This window comes from Mercurialis annua, linkage group LG3, assembly GCF_937616625.2.
Source record: "Mercurialis annua linkage group LG3, ddMerAnnu1.2, whole genome shotgun sequence".
Taxonomy (NCBI): domain Eukaryota; kingdom Viridiplantae; phylum Streptophyta; class Magnoliopsida; order Malpighiales; family Euphorbiaceae; genus Mercurialis; species Mercurialis annua.
Window position 1 is genome coordinate 70,640,088 of NC_065572.1, and position 15,762 is coordinate 70,655,849.

At 34.8% G+C, this 15,762-nt stretch overlaps 2 protein-coding genes across 2 annotated transcripts; both read left to right on the plus strand.

Annotated features, from left to right (window-relative positions):
* Window positions 1–8,423: 8,423 nt before the first annotated feature.
* Window positions 8,424–12,180, plus strand: LOC126671309 (uncharacterized). Its single transcript, XM_050365073.2, has 4 exons — window positions 8,424–10,710; window positions 10,794–11,111; window positions 11,189–11,288; window positions 11,363–12,180. Exons 1-4 carry the CDS (start codon window positions 8,438–8,440, stop codon window positions 12,047–12,049), a joined length of 3,378 nt encoding a protein of 1,125 aa, XP_050221030.1. The 5' UTR covers window positions 8,424–8,437; the 3' UTR covers window positions 12,050–12,180.
* Window positions 12,181–12,260: 80 nt separating this feature from the next.
* Window positions 12,261–14,079, plus strand: LOC126671310 (uncharacterized). Its single transcript, XM_050365074.1, has 5 exons — window positions 12,261–12,499; window positions 12,575–12,707; window positions 12,792–13,091; window positions 13,178–13,282; window positions 13,559–14,079. Exons 1-5 carry the CDS (start codon window positions 12,276–12,278, stop codon window positions 13,970–13,972), a joined length of 1,176 nt encoding a protein of 391 aa, XP_050221031.1. The 5' UTR covers window positions 12,261–12,275; the 3' UTR covers window positions 13,973–14,079.
* Window positions 14,080–15,762: the final 1,683 nt, after the last annotated feature.

Below are 15,762 nucleotides of genomic sequence, written 5' to 3' on the forward strand. Positions count from 1 at the left end.
CAGAAAAATCGTTTTCTCATCATAGCATCGTTTTTTATGCAGATTTTTAGATTTAAAGTTGAAAAATCTGAAGAATAATTTATTTAGATCCGAAAGTTAAAAGAAATCGTATTTATCATCACGAATTTAAAAAAATCGCTAAAATCAAATATGAAAAAATGACAGAGCGACGGCAAAATAATGGTGGAGCGACGGCAGAGCGAAGGAACAACGAAGAAGAAAGGAATAAAATTGGAGAAGAAAAGAAGAAATAAAAAAACAGCGAAAAAAGCACAGAGAAAAAAAAAGAAAGTGAAGAAGAAAAAAGAGCGAGAGATAGAGAAAGAAAAAAATGATAAGTGATATAATAAAATACGATTAGAATAAAATAAAAATAAAAAGTATATGTAATTATAATATAAATATATCTTAGTAAAAGAAAAATATATTAAATAGATGAGGTATTTTTTTATTTTTTCTCTTATTAAGATAGAAAATTATAGTATTATTAAGAGAGAGTATTTCTCCAATTTTTTTTTAAAAAAATAATTTCAAATGGAGGTTTGGTTAAAAAGAAAAAAAATAGAGGAAGACTATTCATAACTTATTCTTTTACTGGGATTGAATTTAATTATTTTAGTGCTTTTATTCAATTTTATTTTATCATTGACTTTTTTTTATTCTAGATCGAACATCTCATGCTATTAATTTGTTTGGCATTAGTAGTAGATATGCATTAATTAATTAATTGTAAAATTAAATATAAATTTATAATTCATTTGTTTGGTTGTAAATTGCATCTTTAATTAATACTAGTTTCGCATTACGTGCTATGCACGTGGCTCGTAACGTAACTTCTCAATGAACATATTAATAAATTTATTATAATTATATTAAATTTTTATTTATAATTAATATTAAATTAGTTGATAATTTTTGTAAAAGTGAATATAATATATTCGGTTATTAATTTTTTTTCCATATTGAATTTATTCTGCTTTTGGTTTTATAATAACTATAATTAAATAATTAACTTAATTTTATTAATAATATCTTTAAAAATAGAAATTTAAATAATAATATATTGACCAAATACAGTATTTTAATTTTATAGCTCAATCAAATTAAAAGATAGGTATTCATACTACTTTGGAGACAATTTAGCTATTTTTTACATACTAAAAATTAAAATGGAGATAATTTAGCTACCTATTCTAATTAGGGTTTTAATTGCAACAGTGATTAATTAAATGACTAATTATAAGTTAATGACTATAAAACCTTTTATTAGTAGTAAACTGAAAAGGATTATTCAGTAAATTTACCTGTCTCCCCCCCCTCATCCGTGCTTTTATATATATAGTATAGATGAGAGATACCTTGCTAACCTTTTAAATTGAGTCGTTTATAGGATGAGCTAACAGCCGGCTCGATTAAAAGACGATCAATTTAATTAAAATAAATTAATTGAATTATTATAGATTAAGTTATTAATTCTAATTTTAAAATCCATTTAACAAGAATAATGAAAAAATTGAAAAGTATTAATACTATCCAATAAAGTGATCAGTTAGTTAATTCAATTAAACTAAAAAAATATAAAAATAATAATTTAATATATAGACTTTTAAGTTAGGCTGATTAACCGAAATATAACCAAATCAAAATATATTAATCGGAATAAAATTATTGGTTGTTTTAATTAGATTAACAAAATAAATAATTAAAATAGATAATTTGATTTAATCAATCCTTTGCTTATGCATAGTTAGAATTGTAAGTAAATAGTTAAAAATCGATACTGGTCAAAAGAGTTGACTAGAGAAATATGAAAAATATTAATAAAATGAATTCGGACTAATAAATTATATTTTTGAATGGTATAAACATTGAATATTAAATTAGTTAAGATCGTGTAGCTCATACATTATTGATGTCTAATTCCTTCTACTTCATTCAAAAAATAAAGGTCGTGTTATTTTTTACATTCATTTTTTTTTTTACAAATATTTTACTTTTTCGTATAATTAAAGAGAAAGATGAAAGTCAGTGCGGTTAATTACATTTTTGAAACTACTCTAATACTTCCTCCGTTTTTATTTAATTGTCTATTTAGCTAAAATTATACATATTAAGATCGTGGGTGTTTAATTTTAAATTATAAAAATAAATACAAATATAACTCTATTAGTTAATAAATGTATTATAAATTAACTCATAGAGTTATTTATTAAGAATAAATAAATTTAGAAAATAATAATTAAATTCAGATTAAAATAATTGCAGATAAATAAATTTTATTAGATGAACAACTAAAAAAGAACGAAAGGAGTAGAAATTTGCAAATATTGAATGAATGAATAAGATTTGTGGTCCATGAGCATCAGTGTTGAAATGGAACACAAGCCAGTGCTGCTCATTAGCTTGACCAAATGGTGCGGTGTACCGAGAGACAGGTCACACAGGTAAGAGGAAAAATATAAAAATCATACTCACAATCTAAACAATTCCACAATAATATTAATAAAAATAAAACCCATAAAATGTCCCCTGCTTAGTTTACACTAATCCTAGTAGTGGGTCCGGCTTTTGTGTTTCCTCTCTCCTTAGCACTCCCTAATCTCTCCTCTGTTGACCCCTAACCCACAGACCAAAGCCCCCATCTCCTTACTACTTAATGCCCCCTACCCTCCCCTTATTTTGGATTAAGACCCTTATTCTCTCCTTTTCATTTTTAAGAAAATTAAACTTCATTAATCTAAATAAAATTCAAAAAATTACTCGACGGCTTAAATACTTAACAAAAGAAGACTTATATTTAATTACTTACCGTTTAAGTTTAAGCTATTTAATGTCAAAAAAAAAGTTTAAGTTTTTTTTGATAATTGAAAGGAGAGTGTTGTAGGAGAAATCGATCTCACGATATAACAATTGGTACCCAACGTTTATAACATTTGAGCTATAACTCAGTAGTAAAATAGAAGTTTAAGTTATTTATTTTTAGGTAAAAGGTATAAAAAAACGCTCGTAGTTTTCACAAAAGTACAAATCAACCCGTTTACTTTTTTAGGGGATAATTAAACCCTCCTTATTTTCAAATAGAACAAATAACCCTTTCATCCAACATCATTAGAAACACTCGTTAATGGATGATATGTCTCTCATAATCATATAGGATAAAAGTTCAAACATAATTTTAATAATTAAAATAGTTACCAAAAATTTGAAGAGGTAAATGTCCCAAAAGTAAACTAAAAGGATTTATTTGTTCGATTTTAAAATAATAAAGGTTTAATTGTTCAATTTTAAAAACATGGAGGCTTAATTATGCCCAGATAAAGTTAAAGGACTGATATATACTTTTAAAAAAAATTCGAGGGCTTTTTTATACCTTCTGCTTTATTTTTATTTAGTTATAGTTTTATTGGAAAAATTCTAGTTATACCGTTTAATTATTCTAAGAGAACTATTATATCACATGAAGTAGTACATATAGTCACAAAAGATGATACAAAATTATTCGACTTATATTCGGTTAAACTGTTATTGATAGCTACTTAGTTGGTAGCTCATAAAAAATAGTATTATATATTTGTTGAGATTTGATTAATTGTTATTATTAATATATTAAAAATTAGTATTATATTATTTAAAGTGTTAAAAGATTAGTTTATTTATTAAAGGTTCAACAAATCAGCCACAAAATTAACTCATTTTTTAATAAAATGGAAACTCATTTTAGTCTTTAATATAAAGTTTTTGAGTGTTTTTCACAAATTTTATTATCCATCATTAATAAGACATATTTCTTCCGCTTCTGTGATTTCTTTTCTCTTGAACAAACCATATCTATCTCTTCAACCCAACAATCATCATATTGTATCCGTGCTATTGGAATTAACGTATTAATCACATGAATCATGTTATAAATTATTTGTAGAACCTAACATTAAGTTGATGTAGAAAGTAAAATTAATTAATTATGCTCGATTAAATCAATTAACATATGATTTTATATCTTATTTTATACGGCTCCGAAAATTTGAACTAGTTTTTCATTTAGAGGTGGGAAAATATTAGTCCGCCATAATCGACTTTGACATGGTCACTACAACCATTCTCAGTTATCCAACCATGGATTCCTGCAACGTGGCTTACTAAAGGACACGTGGCTGCTCATCTGACTTGCCAGAGAGCTTGTTTGGACGGTTTTGGAGAGGTTCGTTACGTCTTGTCACGATGGTTGCGTGACCGGTGGTTAGGTAAAGGTGTGGGAACGTTACGGTATGACGTTATTTTTAGCAGCTTTTCACGTCATATTTCCTTTTGTTATTTAGAGAAATATCTTTTCCTTTTTTAAAAATATCTTCTCTGTTTTAAAAAGGACTACAAGCAATAATGGTAATTATTACCGGACCATGTAATTACTATCGTTGCATATTTTTTTTCAGGAACAAAGGATCATTTTACCCCCTCAACTTGTAACGCAATATTAAAAAAGTCCAAATTAACAAAATCGTATCACTTATACCTCAAATTTGTCAATGCCGTATCAAAAACCTCCTCATGCTGATGTGACATCTTAATTGGAGAGTCAATTTCAATAAACTCAAATTAAATTAACAATTTGTCCTAATTAACCTAACCTAATTAAACATTTATTCTAATTTACCTAACCTAAACCCATTGTTTTTTCTTTTTACCACCACCACCACTAACCACCACTACCATTGCCCCTCCTCCTCCGCCACCTTTCCTCCTCCTCCACCGCTACCCTTCCTCCTGGATCCGTTTCTAATCGAGAGAGACATAGACCAAGCTCGTCTCTCAGCAACAGAGACGATCTCGTCTCTGCTAGCAGCGTCGTCTTTGTTCAATACTCAGAAATCAAATCCTTTGATGTTTTTTGATTCGATGATATTTGGAAATCTTATTTAATTAAGTAAAGATTAGGTTTTTGATGAGTGATATTGTTTTTTTGATTTGCTGAAATCTTGTTCAAAAAGAGACTTGGAATATTGGATTAATGAGAAAGTTAATTATCTTTTCCTCAGCAACGGGAATGAATGGCGGTGTACAGCCGCAACAGAGTAGTGGAAGTAAACTTTTCGGTCATTCCAATCAAATGGATGTTACTGTGAATTGTGGAACGGAGCAGAACTACTGGGTTGAAGAACGTGAATTGGAATACGAGGAAGATGTCGACAAGAAGAGAATCTTCCATCTGTTAGAGACGAGATTGTCTCTTCTAACATAGATGGGTAGCTGCCGGAGAAGAATTCTGGCAGTTGCCCATCTCCAAATCTAATTTTTTTTGTAAAAATTACAAAAAAGTTCTATATGTTTTAGTTTGAATTAATTTTATATATAAAGTTTTAAAATTAGAAGGGTTAAATTGATTTTTTAGATTATTATGTGTTAATTTATAAAAATTAGAAAATATTTAGGACTATTTTAAACTTTTTTACCATAAAATACCACTCTAATCAAAAAACCACCATAAAAAATCTGAGAGTGTGTCTGACTCTCTTGGGTGAGAGTGGGGAGGGGGCTATTTGATATGATTTTTAGGGTAAAAGTGATATTGGTTTGCCAATTTGGACTTTTTTGATACTTCGTTACAAATTGAGGAGGTCAAATGAACCTTTGTTCATTTTTTTTTCACATGCTATAAATACATTTTGAACAAAGAGTCATTTTACCCCTTAACTTAGCATAAAATATTAAAAAATCCAAAATTAAAAACAAAATCACTTTTGTTCTGAACTTAGCAAAATCGAATCAAAACCCTCCCTCCCCACTCTCACCCAAAAAATGAGATACACTTTCCGATTTTGATAGTGGTTTTTTTTCTCTCAAAATGGTTCTGAATAGCAAAAAAATCAAAATGATCTTAATTTTTTTATTTTTCAATTTATCCATAATAACTGATAAAAAACAATTAAAATTTTTAAATTTCAAAACTCTATGTATCAAATCATATTAACTAAAAATATAAAGGATTGTTTTATATTTTTTGCAAACAATTTCAATTTTTTTTAATCTGAAGAGCAGCTGGCGGAATTCTTCACCGCCATCTGCTTTCTGATAGAGACGATGAGCTTCATCTCTCATAGAGACGAGCTCGACGTCTTTGTGAGAGACGAAAAGTTCATCTCTCAATGGAGACTCATTGGTGGTTGGTGTTTTGCGGTGGGTGATGGATTTTGGACGGTGGCTGGTAGAGGTGAAGGAGCAGAGACAATGGTGGTGGTGGTGTAAAAGAAAAACCAGATAAATTTCACTACTAGAATACAGTAGATTAGCGACGGATTTTTGCGACGGACGCTAAATCCGTCGCTAATCAGCCACATTTGCGACGGATATAGCGACCATTTAAGAAACTGTCGCAAAATACACCAAAAAACAATTAGCGACGGATATCCGTCGCTAATCCGTCACTGAATTTGGCGCGTTTTGGTGGGAAACCAAGGCGCCTTTTTTTTAGGAAAATTAGCGACGGATGACAAAAGTCCGTCGCTAATGTGGCCCATGATGAAACGCTCCGTTTCAGTGGAGACGTTAGCGACGGATTTAATCTGTCCGTCGCTAATTTAGCGACGGACTTAAGTGTCCGTCGCCAAATCATTAATTTAAACGGTGCGTTTCGTAAAGGATTCCATTTTAGCGACGGAAACTTCAGTCCGTCGCTAAAATCGAATGTTATTAACTCCCAGGTCTTCTTCTTCATTCAGTTTGCAATTTAAAAAAACCCTACTGCCGCCGTTTCCCCCTACTGCCGCTTCCCCCTACTGCCGTTTCACCTCCAGCCTTCCCCCTCCGGTCGCCTTCCTGTTTCCCCTTCCCCCTCTGGTCGCCTTCCCCCTCCGGCCTTCTTCTTCTTCATTTCTGGTGTTGTTGCTGCCGCCGCCTCCGCCTACTGCCGCCTCCGCCTGCTGCCGCCTCCGCCTTCCTTTCTCCGGTGAGTTTTTTTTCTGCATTATTATCTATTTGTTTATTAATTGTTAGTTATTTGTTTTAAATTGATTTGTTAGATTAATATATATATGTTTTAGTTAGATTAATATATTTTGTTAGATATAATTAAATTAGGGCAGAATTTAAGGTTTAATTTTAGGGTTCAAATTGGTACTTTAGATTAAATTTTAGGGTTGATTGTAGTTTAATTAATTGATAAATTGGATTGAATTTTAGGTTTATTTTAGTTTAAATTGTAAATTAGATTAAATTTTAGGTTTAATTTTAATTGGTAATTTAGATAAATTGTTAGGTTTAATTTTAGTATTATTTTAAATTCATAAATTCGATTTACATAGAGGTTTATTTTTTTGCCAAATAATTAAAGGTTAATTATTAATTGTGTAAAATTGTTAATAATTTTTTTACTTAAATTGATATATTTATAATTAGGTTAATTAATAGTTTAAGTTATAATTTAATTAATTTTTTATTTAGTTGTAAAAGTTTTAGTTGTATTGTTAGGTAAAGTTAGTTTATGTTAATTATTTGAAATTAGGTTAATTTATTACATTATTTAGTTAATATTTTTTGTTAGATTAATTAGTTTATTAAAAGAGATTAATATTTGTTACATTAACTTAGGTTTTTTTGTTAAGTTGTTATATTGATAGGTAGGTGAATTGTTTAACTTAATTAGTAAATTGGACTGAGTTTTATTAGTAATTTTGTTTGTTTATTGTAGTTTGGTGGTTTGTGTATCATAAATTGCTTGCAGGACTTCCCTGAAAAATGGGTGATGCTCATTTTTTAGGCGAAGTGCTGCCAAAATTTAATTAGAAAAACAAAATTGATAAATCTTAATATTTAATTAATATGATAGGTTTGTATTCGTTGACGGTTGCTAGTAGAGTTGTTCCGACTGATCCTGCTGTTTCTTCTATTTTTTGCGGTTCTGCGCTTCAACAAGTAGGTGTTATTGCTTATTGTTGTTATTTTATTTACTTTATTGAATTACAACTTTCAACCTAAATTGACCGCGATTTTATTCCCACCGAATAAAATCGCAAACCTAGCCTTAGAGTTCCCGTCTCGTGTGTTCAAGAGATTGAACGACACGGGATTGTACAGTTTGTACAGTTTGCAAAACTGGTCCTCCCGTAACTCGGTCACGAAAACCATATATGTCTAGTAGCGGTAGAAAAATATTTGGTTGTTTTCCAGCGTTTGTTCTCCGGGTGGATGTATAGTATATGTTTTGTAACGCTTATTCCTCGCGGAATATATAATTAGCGTTACGGCGCATATACTAAATATCGCACTGAAGGAGAACGACGCCGGAAGGCTGCCGAATATTTTTCTCCGTTGCTAGGCATATATCGTGGCCGAGTTAAGGGGAGCCAGTTTTGCGAATGGGATAGGTCCACACCTTTAAAGCAGTAAATTACATTGACTTTGCTATTCTCGAGCAAAAACCCTCCTAATTATCCGTGCTACAGAAATGGATACAGACCGAAGTTGGATGTATAGGCGGCTCCAGGGCGGGTTGCTGTACCCTGGTTTTGAGGAGCGCGTCCAAGAGTTTGTAAATTTCGCTTTACGCCATCCAGCGTGTATGAGCGGGCCCGATATTAAATGCCCTTGCCCTAGGGTGGGATGTAAAAATACGAGTTACCGAGATGTCGAAACAGTGAAGCTCCACATTTTGCAGAAAGGGTTTGTTAAAGATTATCAAGTTTGGGTTTTTCATGGGGAGGGAAATGTTTTAAATCCCCGTCCTGTTACACAACTGCCGGAGTGTGACGTTGACATGGAATATGAGGGGGGTGACGAGTTCAGCTCAGTTCAGAGAATGGTTATTGATGCTGCGGGTCCAGAAGTAGTGTTCACGGAGGAGGAGCCGAATAATGAAGCTAAACATTTTTATGATATGATGCGTGCGGCCGAAGAACCTGTATGCCCCGGTAATAGCAAACATTCTCCCTTGTCTGCAGCTGCTAAAATGTTGGACATCAAATGTCGACATAGTGGGTCAGTAGCTTTAGTAGATGATGTGACCGAATTTATACAAGAGCTGCTCCCAGAGGACAACAAGATGCCAAAGAACTTTGCTGAAATAAAGAAGATAGTCAGAGGTCTTGGGTTGCCGGTTGAAGTTATCGATTGCTGTTTCCGCAATTGCATGATTTATTGGGGGTCAGACGCGGAGTTAACGCGATGCAAAATTTGCGATCACGAACGGTGGAAACCGCCCCCTAAAGGAAATTCTGTGAAAAGACGAGTTAACGTCCCTTATAGGAAAATGTTTTATTTTCCTATAACTCCGAGACTGCAGAGGTTGTACGCTTCTAAAGCCACCGCCAAGCATATGACGTGGCACGCAGAACACGAAATGGTTGATGGAAAGATGTGTCACCCGTCAGACTCCCCGGCGTGGAAACATTTCAGTGAATTGCATACAGAGTTTGCGGCAGAAGTTCGAAATATCAGACTGGGCCTGTGTACTGATGGGTTTCAGCCATTTGGGGCCTTCGGGCAGAATTATTCATCATGGCCTGTAATTTTGACACCATACAATCTCCCCCCAGGGATGTGTATGAAAGACGAGTTCATGTTTTTAACTGTTATTGTCCCTGGGCCTCGAAATCCTAAACACCAAATGGATATTTTCCTGCAACCGTTGATAGCTGAGCTGAACCAACTGTGGGAATTCGGAGTGCAGACATTCGACGTTCAAAGGCGACAGAATTTCCAAATGAAAGCGGCACTTATGTGGACAATTAATGATTTTCCTGCTTATTCGATGTTGTCTGGCTGGAGCACATCTGGGAGGCTGGCTTGCCCACACTGCATGGAAAATACGGAAGCTTTTACGCTTAAAGGGAGTAGAAAACAGTCGTGGTTTGACTGTCACAGAAAGTTCTTGCCTCGTGGTCACCCGTACCGGCGTAATACAACTCATTTCCGAAAAGGAAAAACCGTAACCAATAGTTTCGGACAGCCGAAAACCGGAGAAGAATTGTTGGCAGAGGTGGACAGTCTGGGATTTATGAAGGCATATGAAATTGGGGCTGAGAAAAATAATGCTGCGAAGTCGGAAAATTATGGTTGGAATAAAAAAAGTATATTCTGGGATTTGCCGTATTGGAAAACGAATCTAATTCGTCACAATCTCGATGTCATGCATATTGAGAAAAACGTATTCGACAACATTTTCAATACTGTACTAAATATTCCCGGGAAAACAAAAGACCATGCAAAATCGAGAGAAGAGTTGAATGACATATGTGCTCGGCCTGAGTTAGCAAAAGATCCGGTTACTGGGAGATTTCCTAAGGCAATGTATGCTTTGGACAGGGACGGAAAAAAGGCTTTGCTCGAGTGGATAAAGTTAATAAAATTTCCAGATGGCTATGCGTCCAACTTGTCCAGATGTGTCGATACAATCGGTATGAAAATGCATGGAATGAAAAGTCACGACTGCCACATTTTTATGCAAAGACTTATGCCAATCGCTCTCCGTGAGCTTTTACCGAAGGAAGTGTGGGAGCCTATAACAGAGTTGAGTATCTTCTTTCGTGAGTTAACCTCCACGTCTCTAACAGAGAAAGATCTAGATCGTATGAGGCTGGAAATCCCAAAGATATTGTGTAAGCTGGAACGTATTTTTCCTCCCAGCTTTTTTGACTCTATGGAACATCTACCCGTACATCTACCGTACGAAGCTATGATGGCAGGGCCGGTTCAGTATCGCTGGATGTACCCATTTGAAAGGTAATATTTCAACATGTTTTTCAATTCTGTGTATCAATATATTAACATGTAATGTTTACTTACTGTGGCGTATGTGGAATCAGATATTTGAGAAAACTGAAAAAAAAAGTGAGCAATAAAGGGAGGGTGGAAGGAAGCATTAGTAGCGGATACTTAAATGAAGAAACCGCAAAGTTTGCAGCTTATTATTTTTCAGAAGGTGACCCAATGATACCTGAGCGGCTGCAAAGAAATGAAGTTTGTGACATTGAAGTCGACGATGATGTTGAGAGACTATCGATTTTCAAGCCGCAAGGGCAATCAGTGGGTGCTTGCCGCAAGAGATATCTTGAAGATGCTGAGATTGTTGCTGCCCGGACATATGTTCTGTTGAATTGTTCAGAAATTGAAAATTACAGAGAGTAAGCTTTAATACAGCTGTCAATGTAATTAACAATGATTATTTAGCTTCTAATTATTGTTTTCTTCGTAACTAAAGGGTTTTCGAAGGCGAGTTGCGTAGAGGAAACCCTGAAATCAGCACCTCGCAAATTGAAGCAAAGTTCGAGAGTGACTTTGCCTGCTGGTTTCAACAATATGTAAGTATTTAACAGAATATATTTCGAATCTCATCTGTAAAAGTTCCGATTTATAATACAATTTTACGCTTCAGGTGCAAGATCCAACTGTCTGTACCAATCCCTTCATTCTTAGTCTCGCTAAAGGACCTCTTAGATCAGTCAGAACATTTAAGGGGTACCGTGTAAACGGGTTCAAGTTTCAGACTCAAGCTTATGGGGAGGAACAACTTACAATGAATAGTGGAGTCTGCGTAAGGGGAACTCAATATGTCGATAGCGAAAATGACTTTTATGGATTTCTGACAGACATAATTGAGTTAGAGTATCCAGCGCTTCCAATGAAAACGACTGTCTTATTTAAATGCGAATGGTTCGACCCAGCGCAAAATTCAGGCACAATTAGTAACAAAAAATACAACATGGTGGATATTAATAACAGAAGGAGATACAATAAGTATGAACCGTTCATCTTAGCTGAACAGGCCGACCAAGTTCATTACCTGCCATATCCGAGTAAAAGAAGGGATAAAATAAATTGGTGGGCAGTTTGCAGGATAAAGGCGCGATCAGAGCTTGACATGCCCGAAGGGATTATCCCGGCCTTTCAAGATGACATAGAAGAAAATCCTCTCATTGTTGCAACAGAAGACAATCCGACATATTTGGCTGATCAAACTGGAGAAGCTGAGGAAGATGCGTTGTTCATGCCTCCTGAACAAGAAACAGAAGATGAGTTCATCGCATCCTCATCAGACGAAGATGAAAGCGAAGAACTTTAGTAGTTTAGTATATTTTATGCACTAGATTTTTGAAACCTTAATTAATTGTTAAAGATGATGTATTAACGCTTCTCCAATTTATGTTTTATACTTATATTATTCATGTGTACACTTGTTGAATTTGAATTAATATTTCATAGTTTTATGTTTCACGAAGGAATGTATAATTTTATTAATAAATCTGTTGGTTGTTTGTCGAACATTTAAAATTGATGTATGTGCAGGTATGAGGGGCCGCGGTCGAGGATCAGGCACAGGCCGAGGATCAGCCTCAGGCCGAGGACGCGGACGGGGATCAGACCCTGTTCCTGGCGATGACAACGTTGCTGAGGAGCAGCAGCAGTTAGAGGCTGGAGCACCTGTTCAGCCTCGGCAACAGCGTGAGCCTGGCGAGCCCCCGGCTGTTCTGGACGACCGGGGTAGGGCGAGGGTTCACCCGGACCCTAGCAGGTATGTTTACAATTTAGTTTTTCACGTTTAAATTGTAATATGTATATATACTAAACTATGCCTAAAAAATCACAGGACGATGTTGATCGACTCTGGGCCTGTTTCACGGGCTATGCGGGAGATTTTTAGGAAGTGCTGGTTCGATAATGGAACAGCATGGCGCTTTCTAACAGCCGAGCAGAGGGAGTTCTACTTCCAGGAGTTTCAGGTAATTTAATTTAAAGCTTCGTAACGTTTAAATTATATTTTTTTTTAAAAACTAACTAATGCAACATGTTTGTACTGTTTGCAGAAAGAGTTCTGGTGGGATAGTGCGGCGTACAGCGAGGAGGTCATTAGACAGGTCTTCATGGTCCATGCAGCCAACCGCTACAAAGACAACATCCACAGAATGAGGAGGACGCAACAGAAGCATATTTCTGTGACCCAGGACATCTGGGATGCTTGGAACGCGTTCTGGAACTCAGAGAAAGAGAAAAAAAGGTCAGAAACCGCCCGAGCAAATCGGATGAGCGAGCCAGCGGGCGCCGGTTCTGGACCTGTCCGCCATACTGGTGGATCTCGCTCTGCTCTGAAGCATATGGATGTCATGGTTTGTTTTAAAATTCAGTAATTAAAATACTTAAATAACGTATTTATTTTATTTTGATACTAATTGAATTGTATTTTTTATTTTAGGAAAGGGAGCTTGGCCGGAAACCGAGTGCGACGGAGTTGTACACTCGCCTTCACTCCACGAAGGCTGACAAGAAGCCGGTCGACAAACGGGCTCAGGATATGACTGTAAGTTTTTATTAAACTTGTAATTCTCTAAGTTGAATTTAATAATTCGGAAATGATCTATTAGATTGAAAATGCTTGTTGGTTAGCTGTTAAACATGTTTATTATTGGATTATATACTGGAATTTGCTTGCAGGACTTCCCTGAAAAATGGGTGATGCTCATATTACAGAGGAAATGCTGTCGAAATTTCGTTAGAAATTAGGTTTACTTTGTAATATGTTATGCATTTTTGGTTGCTTGAAAACTAAACTGATATCTTTTTTATTGTTTTGTAGGACGCCATCACTGAGAGGCTTGCTGCTGCGACACAGCCTCAGACCGGAGAGGGTAGCTCCTCGACCCCTGCTGCAGTGGACGAGACCCAGGTGTTTCTAGACATCGAGGGCGTCAACAAGAAGAAACGCGTGTACGGGTTGGGTTCTGCGAGCAGCAGGTACGCCGGGCCAAGCAGCAGCAGGGTGCAGCGAGGCAGCTCTTCTAGGACGTCGCAGCAGGCAGACGAGGAGGTCGAGCGCCGTGTGCAGGCCGGCATTCAGGAGGGTCTGCGACTGGCTCGGGAACAGCAGGCTGCGAACATGGCCCAGATGATACGCGAGGAGATTGCCAGGATGATTCCTAACCTTCCGGCAGAGTATCGGCCACAGCGCCCACCTACCCCACCAGACGATGACGACACTCCAGCTTTGTAGTGTCGTGTTAGCTTATTTTATTACACACATATATACGGTTTTTATTTTTATTTTTTGACCTTTACATTTATACTCTGATATTTATATATATATATATTTATTTATCAGTTTCAATTGATTGTAATTTATAAATGAATTGTTATTACTGTATTTAAAACGACAGGGGAAAACGGCAAAAAATAGCGTAAAACGGCAAAAAAATGCCAAAAAAAATTGAAATTTGCGACGGATTAAGGAATTTGCGACGGACTTGTCCGTCGCAAATTCATCAGCTTTTGGAGACAAAAGCTGATGAATTGGCGACGGATCTATTCCGTCGCTGATTTGCGACGGACAAGTCCGTCGCAAAAGCCTCAGCCTTGGAGACGAAGGCTGAGGCTTTTGCGACGGACTTGTCCGTCGCAAATGCACAAGTTCCGTCGCCAATTTGTCTCCAAACGAAATGAATTGGAGACGCATTTGCGACGGACTTTGTGGCTTTTGCGACGGACGATTCCGTCGCAAAATTAGCCACGGACACGTTTTTGGTCGCAAATTTTGTTTGCGACCAAAAATGTTGCGACGGATACGATCCGTCGCAAATCCGTCGCAAATGCAGTTTTGCGACGGAAATGAGGGCTTTAGCGACGGAAATTTCCGTCGCTAAAGCCCTGTTTTCTTGTAGTGTTTATCAGTTTAAAATTTAGATTAAATGTTAATTAAGTTATATCAAGTATGGTTAAATGTTTAATTATATTAGGTTAATTAGAGTAAAATGGAGTTGATTATTTAAAATTTAAAATTTCAATCTCCGATTAAGGTGTTACGTCAGTGTAGGGGATCTTTAATTCAGTTTAGATAAGTTCATGGTATTTTTTATCATGTTTTTTAATTTTAGACTCTTTTGATACTTTGTGCCAAGTTGAGGGAGTAAAATGATCCCTTGTTCAATACATCGTATAGAACTATCATTTTCTTTAACTAATTTATGAATTTTTTTATCATATATCATGGATTATATTAAGTACACTTGTGTTTAACACTATATATTAAAACTTTCAAAAAAATAAAATAAAAATAATATCTATTTTATTTTAATTTAGGTGAATTACATAAAAAATCACGATTTTTAAACTAATTCGCGAAAAAAATATGACTTTTAAAACGTGACAATCGCAGACACAACCTTTCGTTTTTTTTTATAAATTTAGCATTAACACATTTTTCAGTGAAACCTCACTGACTTGACATCTGATGAATCTGTCGCGTATTCTGCTACGTCAACAAAAACATCCTTAATGTTAAATTTAAACATAAACGAAGGTTTCGATTGCCACGTTTTAAAAGATATTTTTTTTCATGAATCAGTATAAAAGTCGTGATTTTATATTAATTAATCTTTTTAATTTCACTTTTTATATAGCAAACATGTACTCTCTCCGTCCATTTTTAGTTGTCGCTTTAGGCTAGATTGATAAGATTAAAAAAGTACTTTTTTTGTCTTAAATTATAAACATAAGGCTTAATTTCTTAAAACCCCCCATCTTGCACTTTTTTTTCGTTTATACCCTGACCTTGTAAAAACACCATTTGTATCCAATTTTGAGTTTTTATGTTTCATCCCTACCCAAAAGCATTAAATTGTACTCTTTTCAGTTGGAAAAGAGTTTAAAACATACTTTTTTTCTATTTTTACAAATACAAATAAATCCTTAAACTTAAAAAATAATCAAATACATCCAAATAATTTATTAATTTTTTTAATTTTATAAAATAATTAAAAAAATTATTATTATTTTAAATTTGTTTGT